Consider the following 15,511-nt stretch of genomic DNA (forward strand, 5'->3'; position numbering starts at 1 on the left):
CTTGTTAAGGGTCTATGGTTAAAAGTATTAGAAGCAGAGGAACAGCAGGAAAGCCAGGCAATCTGCATTGTGTTTAAAAGGCAATACATTATTATGAGGACAGGATCATTGTAGGACAGTTTTTAAAAATGCATTGGGGGCTCACAATTCTTTGGGCAGACAGTCAAAATATGTAAAGAATGTAAAAACAAATAAAATAAAAAAGGAGAAAACTTTAAAATTCGTAGACTGTGTGAAAAATTGACATAACATTCATCAAAGCAGAGGCCTGGATTGTAAGGACAGGATGGACAGTAATTTGTCCTTTCATATATTATGCTTGGTACACACTTTGCATTTTTTGGGGGTAGGGCTTTCTTGGAGTAGGGGGAGTGAAGCAGGAAAATGTTTGTCACATTAAAATATTATCAGATCCTCACAGTTGGCTTGATCAATGTTGTCAGGAGGTCTGCCAGAACCAAATATAAGGAATGATGTAACTTGCTCCTGATACTTCAGGTAAGAGTCCCTATTACCTGATTTTTTGAATATGGTATATACAGGTAATTTATAAATTGCCATCTGCAAAAGGTAAATCTCCACTTTTTTGTACCAGGATTTTGTTTCTCTGTTGTACCAGGTTTTGGTTGTCTCATTGGGTCCAAAAGGTCTACTGCTCCCATATGCTTGTTATACTGTATTTTTCAGAAATATAAGATGCACTTTTTCTTCCTCAAAAATAAGGAGAAAAAGTCACTGCATCTTATATTTCAAATACAGGGAGTCCCTGACTTATGAACGCCAGCCGATATGAACTGCCGACCTGCTGCGATGTCTGGGACTGTATTGTCCCCGTGTCCTCCTCTGCTGCCCTGTGTTCTCCTCCGCTCCCCCTGAATAAATTAAAGCAGCAGCAGCACGGCTCACCTAATTCATGAGAGCCCACGGAAATAATTTATATGCCTGTGTGGTCTAGAAGTGGCCTTGTTGTGAAAAGTCGGTCCTGGGATGGATCATCACGAGGACTGAGGTTTTGCAAATTGTTGTTAAAATGAAGAAGCTACATAAGCAATTTATACATCAGCATTGTCATAGTTGCCGAATAGACAGGAGATTGATGGATTGTTCCCGCTTTAGGCCCATATTAAAAGTTAGGCCTAGAAAAATTCTACGCACAGGCACATTTGTCAGTGTCCATTTTGTGGCATAAACTGACATTCGATTATCAGCAATATGTTGTGCAGCATATATATTAGTCTGTTCAACAATGTCTTGTAGAAAATAATTCTGCAGCTACAATAATCCGTTATAAAAGTTGGATTTTTTTTAGAGCTATTCTACTACCTCCTACTGTTGATAGTAGGATATTGATAGTGTTACCGATATTTTACTTCCAGCCTATCCTATCCTATTTTCACATCAACCTACCCTCCATCCTATTCTCACACTATCCTTCCCTGCATCTATACCTAACACTAGCCTGTTCAATACCTATGACTAACACTATCCTCACATCCCCCCCCCAACCTAAACCTTACACTGACACCACCACTATCAAATGCCACTAACAAACACCAGCCTCTACTATTGTCTACTATTGTCCACCACTTTCCTCACCACTGACTGTGCTGGTACAGAGTGTAGCGGAACTTCTCTGCCAATTTTTTTTTTGCTCCGGCACCATCACTACAAAGTAAGGAAACTCCACTGCCGCTATTGTCTTCTAGCACATTCGGTGTTTAAATTTCCAGCTGTAGCTGGTAAATCTGTAATCCAACATGAGTGTCTATGGCAGCGTCCAACTTCCCAAACAACAAATCATGCCAAAATGTCTTACTTCGATCTGACAAAGCTGTGAACTGAAGAACTTGTGTTTTTCTATGTTGCCTTCAAAATTGTGAAAATGTCTCCTCCCTATAGCCCCACCCCCCCTTTTTAATACTAAACATTCAGCAGTTATAGTACTCTTCCATTCTATTTTCTAGCATTTGGATAATGTACCAATCACCAGAATTTTCTCCATTTAACTGGACTAACAATGTGCATGACCATTTGAGAGTCTACAAAAGGTTTTTATACTGTTATTTCGGAAATAAGATGTTCAAAAGATTTATAAGATTGATTAATTATAAAAATTGATTAATGTCCAGAAATAAAGTCACCTCAGCCCCCTCCCGCATGTGCATGCATGCTCCTGCAGGTGCAAGGACATGTCTCCATCACCATCGCTCATGTGTGTTGAAGCAGTTATGAGAATGAATCTTTCAGTGCTATCTAAACACACTTTTGATAATGCTTATTTTAAAGGATCCACGTGGAAATTTGCTTGAACAATGGATGGAAGAAGAAGCAGAATTGGGAGTAGTGTTGAAGACTTTTCAATTAAGCGATAACCCACCAATTGGGGACTGGTCCATAAAAGTTAAACTACATGTAAGTACAGCTTTACAATACGCTTATTGTTCCATCTGAAAGATAAAAATGCAAAACATGTATTTGATTTGGCAGAGGTTATTTGAGCCTTAATCAAAATTTAGCAAAATCTAAGCCACTTTCCAGGGAATAACAAAAACGCAGATTAATTAACCCAAACCTGGTTTTGCAATACATTGGGCCTATGAGTTGGCATGAGTAGTGAGTTAAGGGTTAGTGGCAGGGCTGGGCCGAGGCATAGGCTGGAGAGGCTCCAGCCTCAGGGAGCAGTGTAGGAGGGGGTGCACAATTCATTCAGCTGTCATTCCTAATTGTGTATGAAGCAGAAAAAAATAAGAAAAGGGGATACATAGCAGTGACTGCAAGCCAGGTAACTAGATATTAAGGTGTTGGGGGCCCTGTGGCCCTCTTAGTCTAATAGCAATCAGTGTGTGACAGCTGGGGTGGGAGAAATGGAGGGGCGCACTTTGGTGTCTCAGCCTTGGGTGCTAGAGGACCTTGTCCCTGCTCTGGTTAGTGGGGTCCATTGCTCTATCAAGCAATGAAGGCGTTCTGCTTAATGTATCTGGGGTGGACCCATGTTCTTGTTGCGAAATGACTCCACCCTCCCCCTGGTGAAACTCTTCCATCACCCCCAGGGAAACTTAGTCAACTAGTCTCTATTATAAAGACACTTTAGAGAACTCTTCCATTTGCTATTACTAACGTGGCCATGTGGTGTTTAGGTGAATATGTATCCAGAACTCTTGCAGGCCTTTATTCTTATATATTCTTAAATGCATTTACTGTTTTCAGTCTTCAGAAAGCTTGTAAAAAAGACTTTTTCATGCAAGGCTTCTTTTTCAGAAATGATCTGGCACAAACAGAAGTACAAAGAAGTGTAAACACAGGTCTAAGCCATTTTTAGATGTTAACCAGTTCAGCCCTGCTGGTATGCATATTTACACCCATGTGGACTTCACTTCAGCACCAGGGGGGTAGATACACGTATCCTGCGGTTTACAGTGGCACGCTTCTGTGCACCCCCTATCCCCCACTTCTCCGCGGCCCCCCTGTGGAAGAGTATTGGTTCGTGGAATAGAAACATGTGTTCCCATTCACCGATCAGAGTGCCATTAGTGAATGATCATCTGGCATCAATAAGATGCCGATGGTCATTCACAAATGAAAGTGAAAGTAACAGTTCTTTACTACTTAATAGTACACAGGATAGTATGTGGACTTCTAGTGGGCAAAAATAAAAATACACCTACACATAAAAGTAATGTAAAAAAATTCCCTATTTTTAACGCCTTATTTCCCCCTCCACTATAGTTACCTTGTTGTTGTTTTTTTAAGTGACAGCATAAAAAAGAAATCAGAAATAGTTACCTTAGGGACTCTTCTTTTTTTAATATGTATGTAATTAGGGTATATCACTATTACTTTTGCAAATTAGGGCTTGTAGTTATTGACCTAGTATAAGGAAAAGCAAACAGAAAAATACATCTTTAGTTCCAAATAGAATTTCCAAATACATTGTACCAAGGACACAATTTAAATGTTGTAATAAATGGAACAAATGGGCAAATAAAATGTGTTGGTTTCGCACTTTATTAAAAAAAACTGTACAGGCTGAAATTGGAGAAATAATGATTTTTTTTTTAAAAAAAATTCTTATTATTCCCTTTAAAATGCAGATAAAATAAAATAATTCTTACCAAAAAGTACCACCCAAAAAAAGCCTAATTTGTGGCAAAAAAAGGTGTGTAGATAATTTTGGTGTTATAAGTGGGGAGAAAGTTATACGTGAAGGAATGGGAGGAGCCAACTTCCTTGGCGAAGCAGGTGGTTTCGAAACTTGGCGCTCAGTGCCGAGCACCTGCGCGCTACTATAGCACTAATGCTATAGTGCGCATGCTGCAAAAGGGTAATTCGGGGGTTTCCAGCAATCACCGGGCCCTGAATTAATGCTCCCTCTGAGTTGCTATGACTCAAATGGGGGAATAGTAATGCTGCCAGGAATTTAAGTGGCAACAGTATGAGCCCTCATTTGGCTCATCACGCGCCCAACCCATGGGCAGCTCAGTAATACATACGCTTTTTTGGGTCTCACTTACATGACAAGTGTCTGACCACCCTTACAACATACTGATAAAAACTCCAGTATAGCCAGAAGCAGTGTTGTTTGCTAATTTTTTTCACATCGAAAATGCTATTTTTGACTTCAAGAAAATATTCACGACAAATACATTGTATGGTGAATATTCAGAAAAATGCAAAAATCTATATCGTTCATGCAAAAATTCCCAAAATGCTTATTACAAAATTATTTTTGCTCGAAAGTCAAATTTATCATTATTTTCGCAAAAAAAAAAAAAAAAATGCAAAAAGAATATCTGTGTTTTTACTCATCACTGGCCTTTGCAGAATAAAAAAGAAGGTATGCTGCTTGAGGCTTCTTTTACACTTGTGTGGTATGATTTTACAATGGCAGGAGAGCCCGCCGCAGGAGAACCGCACCAAAGCCCCTTTCACATTACCCTGCGGCAGACAGCGCCAACAGGTTAATATAGGTCCATCCCCTGCTCAGTCACATACTCCCTGCTGGACAGGATATGATTCCTGTCACTCTGGACATGCATGCCGCCTCTACTAGGCCAACTTTATTGTGGCTCCTCTTACATGTGCAACAGTGTCCCTCCCATTCCATATGCAGCCTCCCTTCTGGTCACAACTAGTGTTGGGCGAACATCTAGATGTTCGGGTTCGGGCCGAACAGGCCGAACATGGCCGCGATGTTCGGGTGTTCGACCCGAACTCCGAACATAATGGAAGTCAATGGGGACCCGAACTTTTGTGGTTTGTAAAGCCTCCTTACATGCTACATACCCCAAATTTACAGGGTATGTGAACCTTGGGAGTGGGTACAAGAGGAAAAAAAATTAGCAAAAAGAGCTTATAGTTTTTGAGAAAATCGATTTTAAAGTTTCAAAGGGAAAACTGTCTTTTAAATGCGGGAAATGTCTGTTTTCTTTGCACAGGTAACATGTTTTTTGTCGGCATGCAGTCATAAATGTAATACATATAAGAGGTTCCAGGAAAAGGGACCGGTAACGCTAACCCAGCAGCAGCACACGTGATGGAACAGGAGGAGGCGCAGGAGGAGAAGGCCACGCTTTGTGAGACACAACAACCCCGGCCTTGCATGAGGGCAAGAAGCGTGCGGATAGCATGCTTTGTACCGCCATGCAGTCATAAATGTAATAAAGATAAGTGGTTCAATAAACAGGGACCACGCGGCAACGCTAACCCAGCAGCAGCAGACGTGATGGAACAGGAGGAGGCGCAGGAGGAGAAGGCCACGCTTTGTGAGACACAACAACCCAGGCCTTGCATGAGGGCAAGAAGCGTGCGGATAGCATGCTTTGTACCGCCATGCAGTCATAAATGTAATAAAGATAAGTGGTTCAATAAACAGGGACCACGCGGCAACGCTAACCCAGCAGCAGCAGACGTGATGGAACAGGAGGAGGCGCAGGAGGAGAAGGCCACGCTTTGTGAGACACAACAACCCAGGCCTTGCATGAGGGCAAGAAGCGTGCGGATAGCATGCTTTGTACCGCCATGCAGTCATAAATGTAATAAAGATAAGTGGTTTAATAAACAGGGACCACGCGGCAACGCTAACCCAGCAGCAGCAGACGTGATGGAACAGGAGCAGGCGCAGGAGGAGAAGGCCACGGTTTTTGAGACACAACAACCCAGGCCTTGCATGAGGACAAAAAGCGTGCGGATATAGCAGCAATGCTTTTTGCCGCCATGCAGTCATAAATGTAATACAGATGAGAGGTTCAATAAACAGGGACCGGAAACGCTACACCATCCCAGATGTTCATTGGTCATGTTACTTGGTTGGGGTCCTGGAGTGTTGCGTAGTCATTTCCAATCCAGGATTGATTCATTTTAATTTGAGTCAGACGGTCTGCATTTTCTGTAGAGAGGCGGATACGCCGATCTGTGACGATGCCTCCGGCAGCACTGAAACAGCGTTCCGACATAACGCTGGCTGCCGGGCAAGCCAGCACCTCTATTGCATACATTGCCAGTTCGTGCCAGGTGTCTAGCTTCGATACCCAATAGTTGAAGGGTGCAGATGGATTGTTCGACACAGCTACGTCATCTGACATGTAGTCCTTGACCATCTTCTCCAGGCGATCGGTGTTGGAGGTGGATCTGCACGCTTGCTGTTCAGTGGGCTGCTGCTGCATGGGTGTCAGAAAATGTTCCCACTCCAAGGACACTGCCGATACCGTTCCCTTTTGGGTACTAGCTGCGGCTTGCGTTTTTTGCTGCCCTCCTGGTCGTCCTGGGTTTGCGGAAGTCAGTCTGTCTGCGTACAACTGGCTAGAGGAGGGGGAGGATGTCAATCTCCTCTCTAAAGTCTCCACAAGGGCCTGCTGGTATTCTTCCATTTTGACCTGTCTGACTCTTTCTTCAAGCAGTTTTTAAACATTGTGTTTGTACCGTGGATCCAGAAGGGTATAAACCCAGTAATTGGTGTTGTCCAGAATGCGCACAATGCGTGGGTCACGTTCAATGCAGTCTAGCATGAATTGAGCCATGTGTGCCAGAGTCCTACCAGAATCCTCATCATCCTCTTGTGAGCGTTGTGATAGTTGTTGTGATGCATCATAGTCGTCACCTTTCTCCTGGTCTGCTTCTGCTGACCATTCGCGTTGAATTGTGGAAGTCCAACGTGCACCGCTCTGGCCCTCGTCAGTGGTGGCATGAAATTCCTGCTCCAACTCCAGCTGTTCCTCCTCCTCTTCTTCGTCATAGCTGCTGGGGCCAGCGTTCCCTGAGGCGGATGGCCTGATGTTGGTACCATCACACTGATCGTTTTCTCCTTCAGATTCCCCCAGTTGCATCATGACAGCTGTTTCCTTGATTTTTAACATCGACCTCTTCAGTAAACACAGCAGTGGTATGGTAATGCTGACTGAAGAGTTGTCACTGCTCACAAGCAACGTGGATTGCTCAAAATTTTGGAGGACTTGGCAGAGGTCCAACATGTTGGCCCAATCGGATCCACAGAAGCTTGGCAGCTGGCCGGATGCGCCTCGGTACTGCGCCGTCATGTACTGGACCACTGCACTCTTCTGCTCGCAAAAGCGGGCTAGCATGTGCAGCGTAGAATTCCAGCGCGTAGGGACATCACACAGCAAGCGATGGTGGGGGAGATTGAAGCGCTCCTGCATCTTGGCGAGTGCCCCCGAAGCAGTACTGGAATTTCTACAATGTTTGGCCACTCGACGCACCTTCAACAGAAGATTAGAGTTGGGCCGAACCTCCGATTTTAGGTTCGCGAACCGGGTTCGCGAACTTTCGCGGAACGTTCGGTTCACGTTAAAGTTCGCGAACCGCAATAGACTTCAATGGGGATGCGAACTTTGAAAAAAAAAATAATTATGCTGGCCACAAAAGTGATGGAAAAGATGTTTCAAGGGGTCTAACACCTGGAGGGGGGCATGGCGGAGTGGGATACACGCCAAAAGTCCCCGGGAAAAATCTGGATTTGACGCAAAGCAGCGTTTTAAAGGCAGAAATCACATTGAATGCTAAATGACAGGCCTAAAGTGCTTTAAAACATCTTGCATGTGTATACATCAATCAGGTAGTGTAATTAAGGTACTGCTTTACACTGACACACCAAACTCACCGTGTAACGCACCGCAAACAGCTGTTTGTACTAGTGACGGCCGTGCTGGACTGGTGCGCACCATGGCGAGAGTGCAGGTTTTGGTGGCTTTACAGCCCATATGGTCGGCCTGGCTGATGTAGCTGAATGACAGAACAGTGACTGTCCAGCTGATCAAATTTGGTCTGACCACAATGAAGCAACGACCTTATTATCTTTTGTGTGCCCCCCGAGACACTCATCTAGGCGCCGGTCATTGCTTCATTGTGATACGCAAGCCCCTTCACCACGGCAAGGTAATGATCACGAAGGGGAATGGGCGCATGTACATGCCTTTTCTTTTGTTGTTGCAGCTGCCCTCAGTGCAGCCAGAAAAATTAGGCAGTCATGTACACGCACCATAAAAATTATTACAGCGGCCGCTGCTAGCAGCGGCCTAAAAAATTCAGCAATCCGCCTGGAGTCCCGGACCCTGTTGGTGGTGGCGGAGAAGGTAGTGAAGCGGCCTGCAGGCAGACATGCTGTGTGGAGGGACTGGGAGCGACTTAGTCTTTTTGGGGCAGGCCAGGCAGCCAGTCACACGGCGTGCAGGCAGAGATGCTGTGTGTGCGGGGACTGACTTAGTCTTGGGGCGGGCAGCAGCCCTCCGGGATCCATGCCTCATTCATTTTGATAAAGGTGAGGTACTTAACACTTTTGTGACTTAGGCGACTTCTCTTCTCTGTGACAATGCCTCCAGCTGCGCTGAAGGTCCTTTCTGAGAGGACGCTTGCGGCAGGGCAGGAGAGAAGTTGGATGGCAAATTGGGACAGCTCTGGCCACAGGTCAAGCCTGCGCACCCAGTAGTTCAAGGGTTCCTCATCGCTGTTCACAGCAGTGTCTACATCCACACTTAAGGCCAGGTAGTCGGCTACCTGCCGGTCGAGGCGTTGGTGGAGGGTGGATCCGGAAGGGCTACGGCGAGGCGTTGGACTAAAGAACGTCCGCATGTCCGACATCACCATGAGATCGCTGGAGCGTCCTGTCTTTGACTGCGTGGACACGGGAGGAGGATTAGTGGCAGTGGTACCTTGCTGGCGTTGTGCTGTCACATCACCCTTAAAGGCATTGTAAAGCATAGTTGACAGCTGGTTCTGCATGTGCTGCATCCTTTCCACCTTCCGGTGAGTTGGTAACAGGTCCGCCACTTTGTGCCTGTACCGAGGGTCTAGTAGTGTGGCCACCCAGTACAGCTCATTCCCCTTGAGGTTTTTTATACGGGGGTCCCTCAACAGGCAGGACAGCATAAAAGACGACATCTGCACAAAGTCGGATCCAGTACCCTCCATCTCCTCTTGCTCTTCCTCAGTGACGTCAGGTAAGTCAACCTCCTCCCCCCAGCCGCGAACAATACCACGGGAAGGTTGAGCAGCACAAGCCCCCTGCGACGCCTGCTGCGGTTGTTCTCCTGCCGCTGTCCCCTCCTCCTCCTCCCCCAAAGAAACACCTTGCTCATCATCCTCTGAGTCTGACTCGTCTTCTGCACACGACCTCTCTTCTTCCTCCTCCTCCCCCCTCTGTGCTGCCGCAGGTGTTGAGGAAACAGCTGGGTCTGATGAAAATTGGTCCCATGCCTGTTCCTGCCATAACGGTTCCTGGTCACGCTCATTCGCAGCTTCATCCGCCACTCTACGCACAGCACGCTCCAAGAAGTACGCGTAGGGAATTAAGTCGCTGATGGTGCCCTCACTGCGGCTCACCAGGTTGGTCACCTCCTCAAACGGCCGCATGAGCCTGCATGCATTTTTCATCAGTGTCCAGTTGTCGGGCCAGAACATCCCCATCTTCCCAGACTGTTTCGTTCTACTCCAGTTGTAGAGGTACTGGGTGACGGCTTTCTTCTGTTCTAGCAGGCGGGAGAACATGAGCAGGGTCGAGTTCCAGCGAGTGGGGCTATCGCAAATGAGGCGTCTCACCGGCATGTTGTTTTTACGCTGAATTTCTGCAAATCGTGCCATGGCTGTGTAAGAGCGCCTCAAATGCCCACAGAACTTCCTGGCCTGCTTCAGGACATCCGCTAAGCCAGGGTACTTTGCCACAAATCTTTGAACCACTAGATTCATGACATGTGCCATGCAGGGTATGTGTGTCAGCTTCCCCATATGCAAAGCGGCAAGCAGATTGCTGCCGTTGTCGCACACCACGTTGCCTATCTCCAGGTGGTGCGGGGTCAGCCACTCATCCACCTGTTTCTTAAGAGCAGCCAGGAGAGCTGCTCCAGTGTGACTCTCCGCTTTGAGACAAGCCATGTCTAAGATGGCGTGACACCGTCGTACCTGGCATGCAGCATAGGCCCTGCGGAGCTGGGGCTGTGTAGCTGGAGAGGAGAACTGCCACTCAGCCAAGGAGGAGGAGGAGGACAGCGAAGAGCATGTAGCAGGAGGAGAGGAGGTGGCAGGAGGCCTGCCTGCAAGCCGTGGAGGTGTCACAATTTGGTCCGCCGCTTTCTGCTTGCCATCGTTCACCACCAGGTTCACCCAATGGGCTGTGTAGGTAATGTAGCGGCCCTGCCCGTGCTTGGCAGACCAGCCATCCGTGGTCAGGTGTACCCTTGACCCAACGCTCTTCGCAAGAGATGACACCACTTGCCTCTCAACTTCACGGTGCAGTTGGGGTATGGCCTTTCTCGAAAAATAAGTGCGGCCTGGCATCTTCCACTGCGGTGTTCCGATGGCCACAAATTTATGGAAGGCCTCAGAGTCCACCAGCCGGTATGATAACAGCTGGCGAGCTAACAGTTCCGCCACGCCAGCTGTCAGACGCCGGGCAAGGGGGTGACTGGCCAAAAGTGGCTTCTTCCGCTCAAACATTTCCTTCACGGACACCTGACTGCTGCTGTGGGCAGAGGAGCAGGAACCGCTCAAGGGCAGAGGCGGAGTGGAGGAGGGTGCCTGTGAAGGTGCAAAGGAGAAAGCGGCAGAAGCAGATGATGCACCTGAAGGAGGAAGAGGAGAAGGAGGGTGACTTTTCTTTTGTGTGCTGCTGCTGCTTTTGCTCAGGTGGCCATCCCATTGCTGTTTGTGCCTTTTCTCCAGGTGCCTTCGTAAGGCACTTGTCCCTACGTGAGTGTTGGCCTTTCCACGGCTCAATTTTTGTTGGCAGAGCGAACAGATGGCTTTGGTCCGATCTGAGGCACACACATTAAAAAATTTCCACACCGCTGAGCCACCCTGGGATGTGGGCACTATGGGGACCTCAGCAGCTGATGCTGAAGGGCAAGTTGGCTGGCTGTACATAGGTGGCGATACATGGTGCCGGACTCTGCCACCAGCTGTTTCTGACGAAGAGCTGCCCCAGCTTCTTTCAGCAACTTCTCTCCTCCTACTACTCTCTGACTCCCCCTCTGAACTGTCCCCCTCTTCATCTCCTCTATTGGGAACATACAGAGGATCCCTATTACCGTCATCATCGTAGTCATCCTGCCCAGCTTCGCTTGCCTCAGACAAATCCAAACTTGCACCATCAGTAGGTCCTTCATCCTCCTGACACGTTACATCCATAGTGTTGCCGCGTAACTCAGACATATTAGCTGGTGAAAATTCATCTGGCTGTAACAACAATGGCTGTGCATCAGTGATTTCAACACTAAATAATTCTTGCGAAGTGTCAAATGCAGCGGAAGTGGTGCTAGTAGTAGCGCTGGTGGCTGAGCAAGATGAGGTGCTCTGTGTCGCTAAATACTCAACCACGTCCTGACAATCTTGGGAGGTGATGGGACGTGCCTTCTTCCGAGCACTGTACTGTGGGCCAGGTCCACACGAAATTACATTTACACGACCTCGCGCAGACCTGCCGGGTGGCCTTCCTCTGCCTCTGCCACTACCTCTTCCTCTTCCTCTACCTGTTTTGTCCATATTGGGTATGCACGGAGTGGTATATCACACTGCGTGCACTCACGTAGGTAGGTGGGTTCACTTAACTGCACAGGTATGCGCACTGATGCGGTGGGTTCACTGAACAGTACAGGTATACAGTGGCAGGTTCTCTGAACACAACAGGTATGCAGTGGCGAGTTCACTGAACAGGTATACAGTGGCGGGTCCACTGAACAGAACAGGTATACAGTGGCGGGTTCACAGAACAGGTATGCAGTGGCAGGATCACTGAACACAATAGGTATGCAGTGGCGTGTTCACTAAACAGGTATACAGTGGCGGGTCCACTGAACAGAACAGGTATACAGTGGCGGGTCCACTGAACAGAACAGGTATACAGTGGCGGGTCCACTGAACAGAACAGGTATACAGTGGCGGGTCCACTGAACAGAACAGGTATACAGTGGCGGGTTCACAGAACAGGTATGCAGTGGCAGGATCACTGAACACAATAGGTATGCAGTGGCGTGTTCACTAAACAGGTATACAGTGGCGGGTCCACTGAACAGAACAGGTATACAGTGGCGGGTCCACTGAACAGAACAGGTATACAGTGGCGGGTCCACTGAACAGGTATACAGTGGCGGGTCCACTGAACAGAACAGGTATACAGTGGCGGGTCCACTGAACAGAACAGGTATACAGTGGCGGGTTCACAGAACAGGTATGCAGTGGCAGGATCACTGAACACAATAGGTATGCAGTGGCGTGTTCACTAAACAGGTATACAGTGGCGGGTCCACTGAACAGAACAGGTATACAGTGGCGGGTTCACAGAACAGGTATACAGTGGCGGGTCCACTGAACAGAACAGGTATAGAGTGGCGGGTCCACTGAACAGAACAGGTATACAGTGGCGGGTCCACTGAACAGAACAGGTATACAGTGGCGGGTCCACTGAACAGAACAGGTATACAGTGGCGGGTTCACAGAACAGGTATGCAGTGGCAGGATCACTGAACACAATAGGTATGCAGTGGCGTGTTCACTAAACAGGTATACAGTGGCGGGTCCACTGAACAGAACAGGTATACAGTGGCGGGTCCACTGAACAGAACAGGTATACAGTGGCGGGTTCACAGAACAGGTATGCAGTGGCAGGATCACTGAACACAATAGGTATGCAGTGGCGTGTTCACTAAACAGGTATACAGTGGCGGGTCCACTAAACAGAACAGGTATACAGTGGCGGGTCCACTGAACAGAACAGGTATACAGTGGCGGGTCTACTGAACAGAACAGGTATACAGTGGCGGGTCCACTGAACAGAACAGGTATACAGTGGCGGGTTCACAGAACAGGTATGCAGTGGCAGGATCACTGAACACAATAGGTATGCAGTGGCGTGTTCACTAAACAGGTATACAGTGGCGGGTCCACTGAACAGAACAGGTATACAGTGGCGGGTCCACTGAACAGAACAGGTATACAGTGGCGGGTCCACTGAACAGAACAGGTATACAGTGGCGGGTTCACAGAACAGGTATACAGTGGCGGGTCCACTGAACAGAACAGGTATACAGTGGCGGGTTCACAGAACAGGTATGCAGTGGCAGGATCACTGAAAACAATAGGTATGCAGTGGCGTGTTCACTAAACAGGTATACAGTGGCGGGTCCACTGAACAGAACAGGTATACAGTGGCGGGTTCACTGAACAGGTATACAGTGGCGGGTCCACTGAACAGAACAGGTATACAGTGGCGGGTTCACAGAACAGGTATGCAGTGGCAGGTTCACTGAACACAACAGGTATGCAGTGGCGGGTTCACTGAACAGGTATACAGTGGCGGGTCCACTGAACAGAACAGGTATACAGTGGCGGGTCCACTGAACAGAACAGGTATACAGTGGCGGGTCCACTGAACAGAACAGGTATACAGTGGCGGGTTCACAGAACAGGTATACAGTGGCGGGTCCACTGAACAGAACAGGTATACAGTGGCGGGTTCACAGAACAGGTATGCAGTGGCAGGATCACTGAACAGGTATGCAGTGGCAGGATCACTGAACAGGTATGGAGTGGCAGGATCACAGTACAGGTATGCAGTGGGCTGAGGGCTCACTGAACAGAACAGGTATGCAGTGGCAGGATCACTGAACAGGTATGGAGTGGCAGGATCACAGTACAGGTATGCAGTGGGCTGAGGGCTCACTGAACAGAACAGGTATGCAGTGGCAGGATCACTGAACAGGTATGCAGTGGCAGGATCACTGAACAGGTATGCAGTGGCAGGATCACAGTACAGGTATGCAGTGGCAGGATCACAGTACAGGTATGCAGTGGGCTGAGGGCTCACTGAACAGAACAGGTATGCAGCCAGGAAGAAGTTAAGCCTAACTAATCTTTCCCTATATGCAGGCCCGCCATCAGGGGGGTACAAGCGTGACTGCCGTCACGGGCCCGGGGCGGGCCTAGGGCCCGCAGCCTCGGGCCGCCCCCCCCCCCCCCCAGGCATTAACCTCCTGAGAGGTCTTTTCCCACCTCCCCTCCCCCAGCGGCCGCCGCTGTTAATACCTTAGCAGCGGCCGCTTTCCCCTCTCCGCCGCACGTACTTTTCAGCAGCATCTCCCGGCTGCTCTGTGTGAGGCGGCAGGAAGCATGGCTCGGTTCCCATAGTAACGGCAATACAGATCGCCGTTACAGGAAGCCGCTGCCATGCTTCCTGCCGCCTCACACAGAGCAGCCGGGAGATGCTGCTGGAAAGTACGCGCCGGAGAGGGGAGAGCGCCGCTGTTAAGGTAACAACAGCGGCGGGGACGAGCACCACCTACCCATACTGGGGCACTATACTGACTATACTGGGCACTATACTGACTATACTGGGGCACTATACTGGCTATACTGGGGCACTATACTGGCTATACTGGGGCACTATACTGGCTATACTGGGGCACTGTACTGGCTATACTGGGGCACTATACTGACTATACTGGGGCACTATACTGGGGCACTATACTGACTATACTGGGGCACTATACTGGGGCACTATACTGACTATACTGGGGCACTATACTGGGGTACTATACTGGCTATACTGGGGCACTATACTGGGGTACTGTGCTGGCTATACTGGGCACTGTACTGGCTATACTGGGACACTATACTAGCTATACTGGGGCACTATACTGGGGCACTGTACTGGCGCGCTATACTGACTATACTGGGGCACTATACTAGCGCGCTATACTGACTATACTGGGGCACTATACTGGCTATACTGGGGCACTGTACTGGCTATACTGGGGCACTATACTGGCTATACTGGGGCACTATACTGGCTATACTGGGGCACTATACTAGCTATACTGGGGCGCTATACTGGAGCACTATACTGGGGCACTATACTGGCTATACTGGGGCACTATACTAGCTATACTGGGGCACTATACTGGCTATACTGGGGCACTATACTGGGGCACTATACTGGCTATACTGGGGCACTATACTGGCTATACTGGGGCACTATACTGGCTACACTGGGGCACTATACTAGCTATACTGG

General features: G+C 48.5%; 1 protein-coding gene across 3 annotated transcripts in view; it reads left to right on the forward strand.

Moving 5' to 3' along the window:
* The window catches only part of CD109 (CD109 molecule), a 255,948-nt gene that overhangs the window by 31,031 nt on the left and 209,406 nt on the right, over positions 1–15,511 (forward strand). For all 3 annotated transcript variants that reach the window (XM_068281496.1, XM_068281495.1, XM_068281497.1), the window contains one exon: positions 2,287–2,412. In XM_068281496.1, the coding sequence (XP_068137597.1) occupies positions 2,287–2,412 (126 nt within the window). The remainder of the gene's footprint in view (positions 1–2,286; positions 2,413–15,511) is intronic.

The sequence above is a fragment of the Hyperolius riggenbachi genome, chromosome 4 (genome assembly GCF_040937935.1).
Source record: "Hyperolius riggenbachi isolate aHypRig1 chromosome 4, aHypRig1.pri, whole genome shotgun sequence".
NCBI lineage: Eukaryota > Metazoa > Chordata > Amphibia > Anura > Hyperoliidae > Hyperolius > Hyperolius riggenbachi.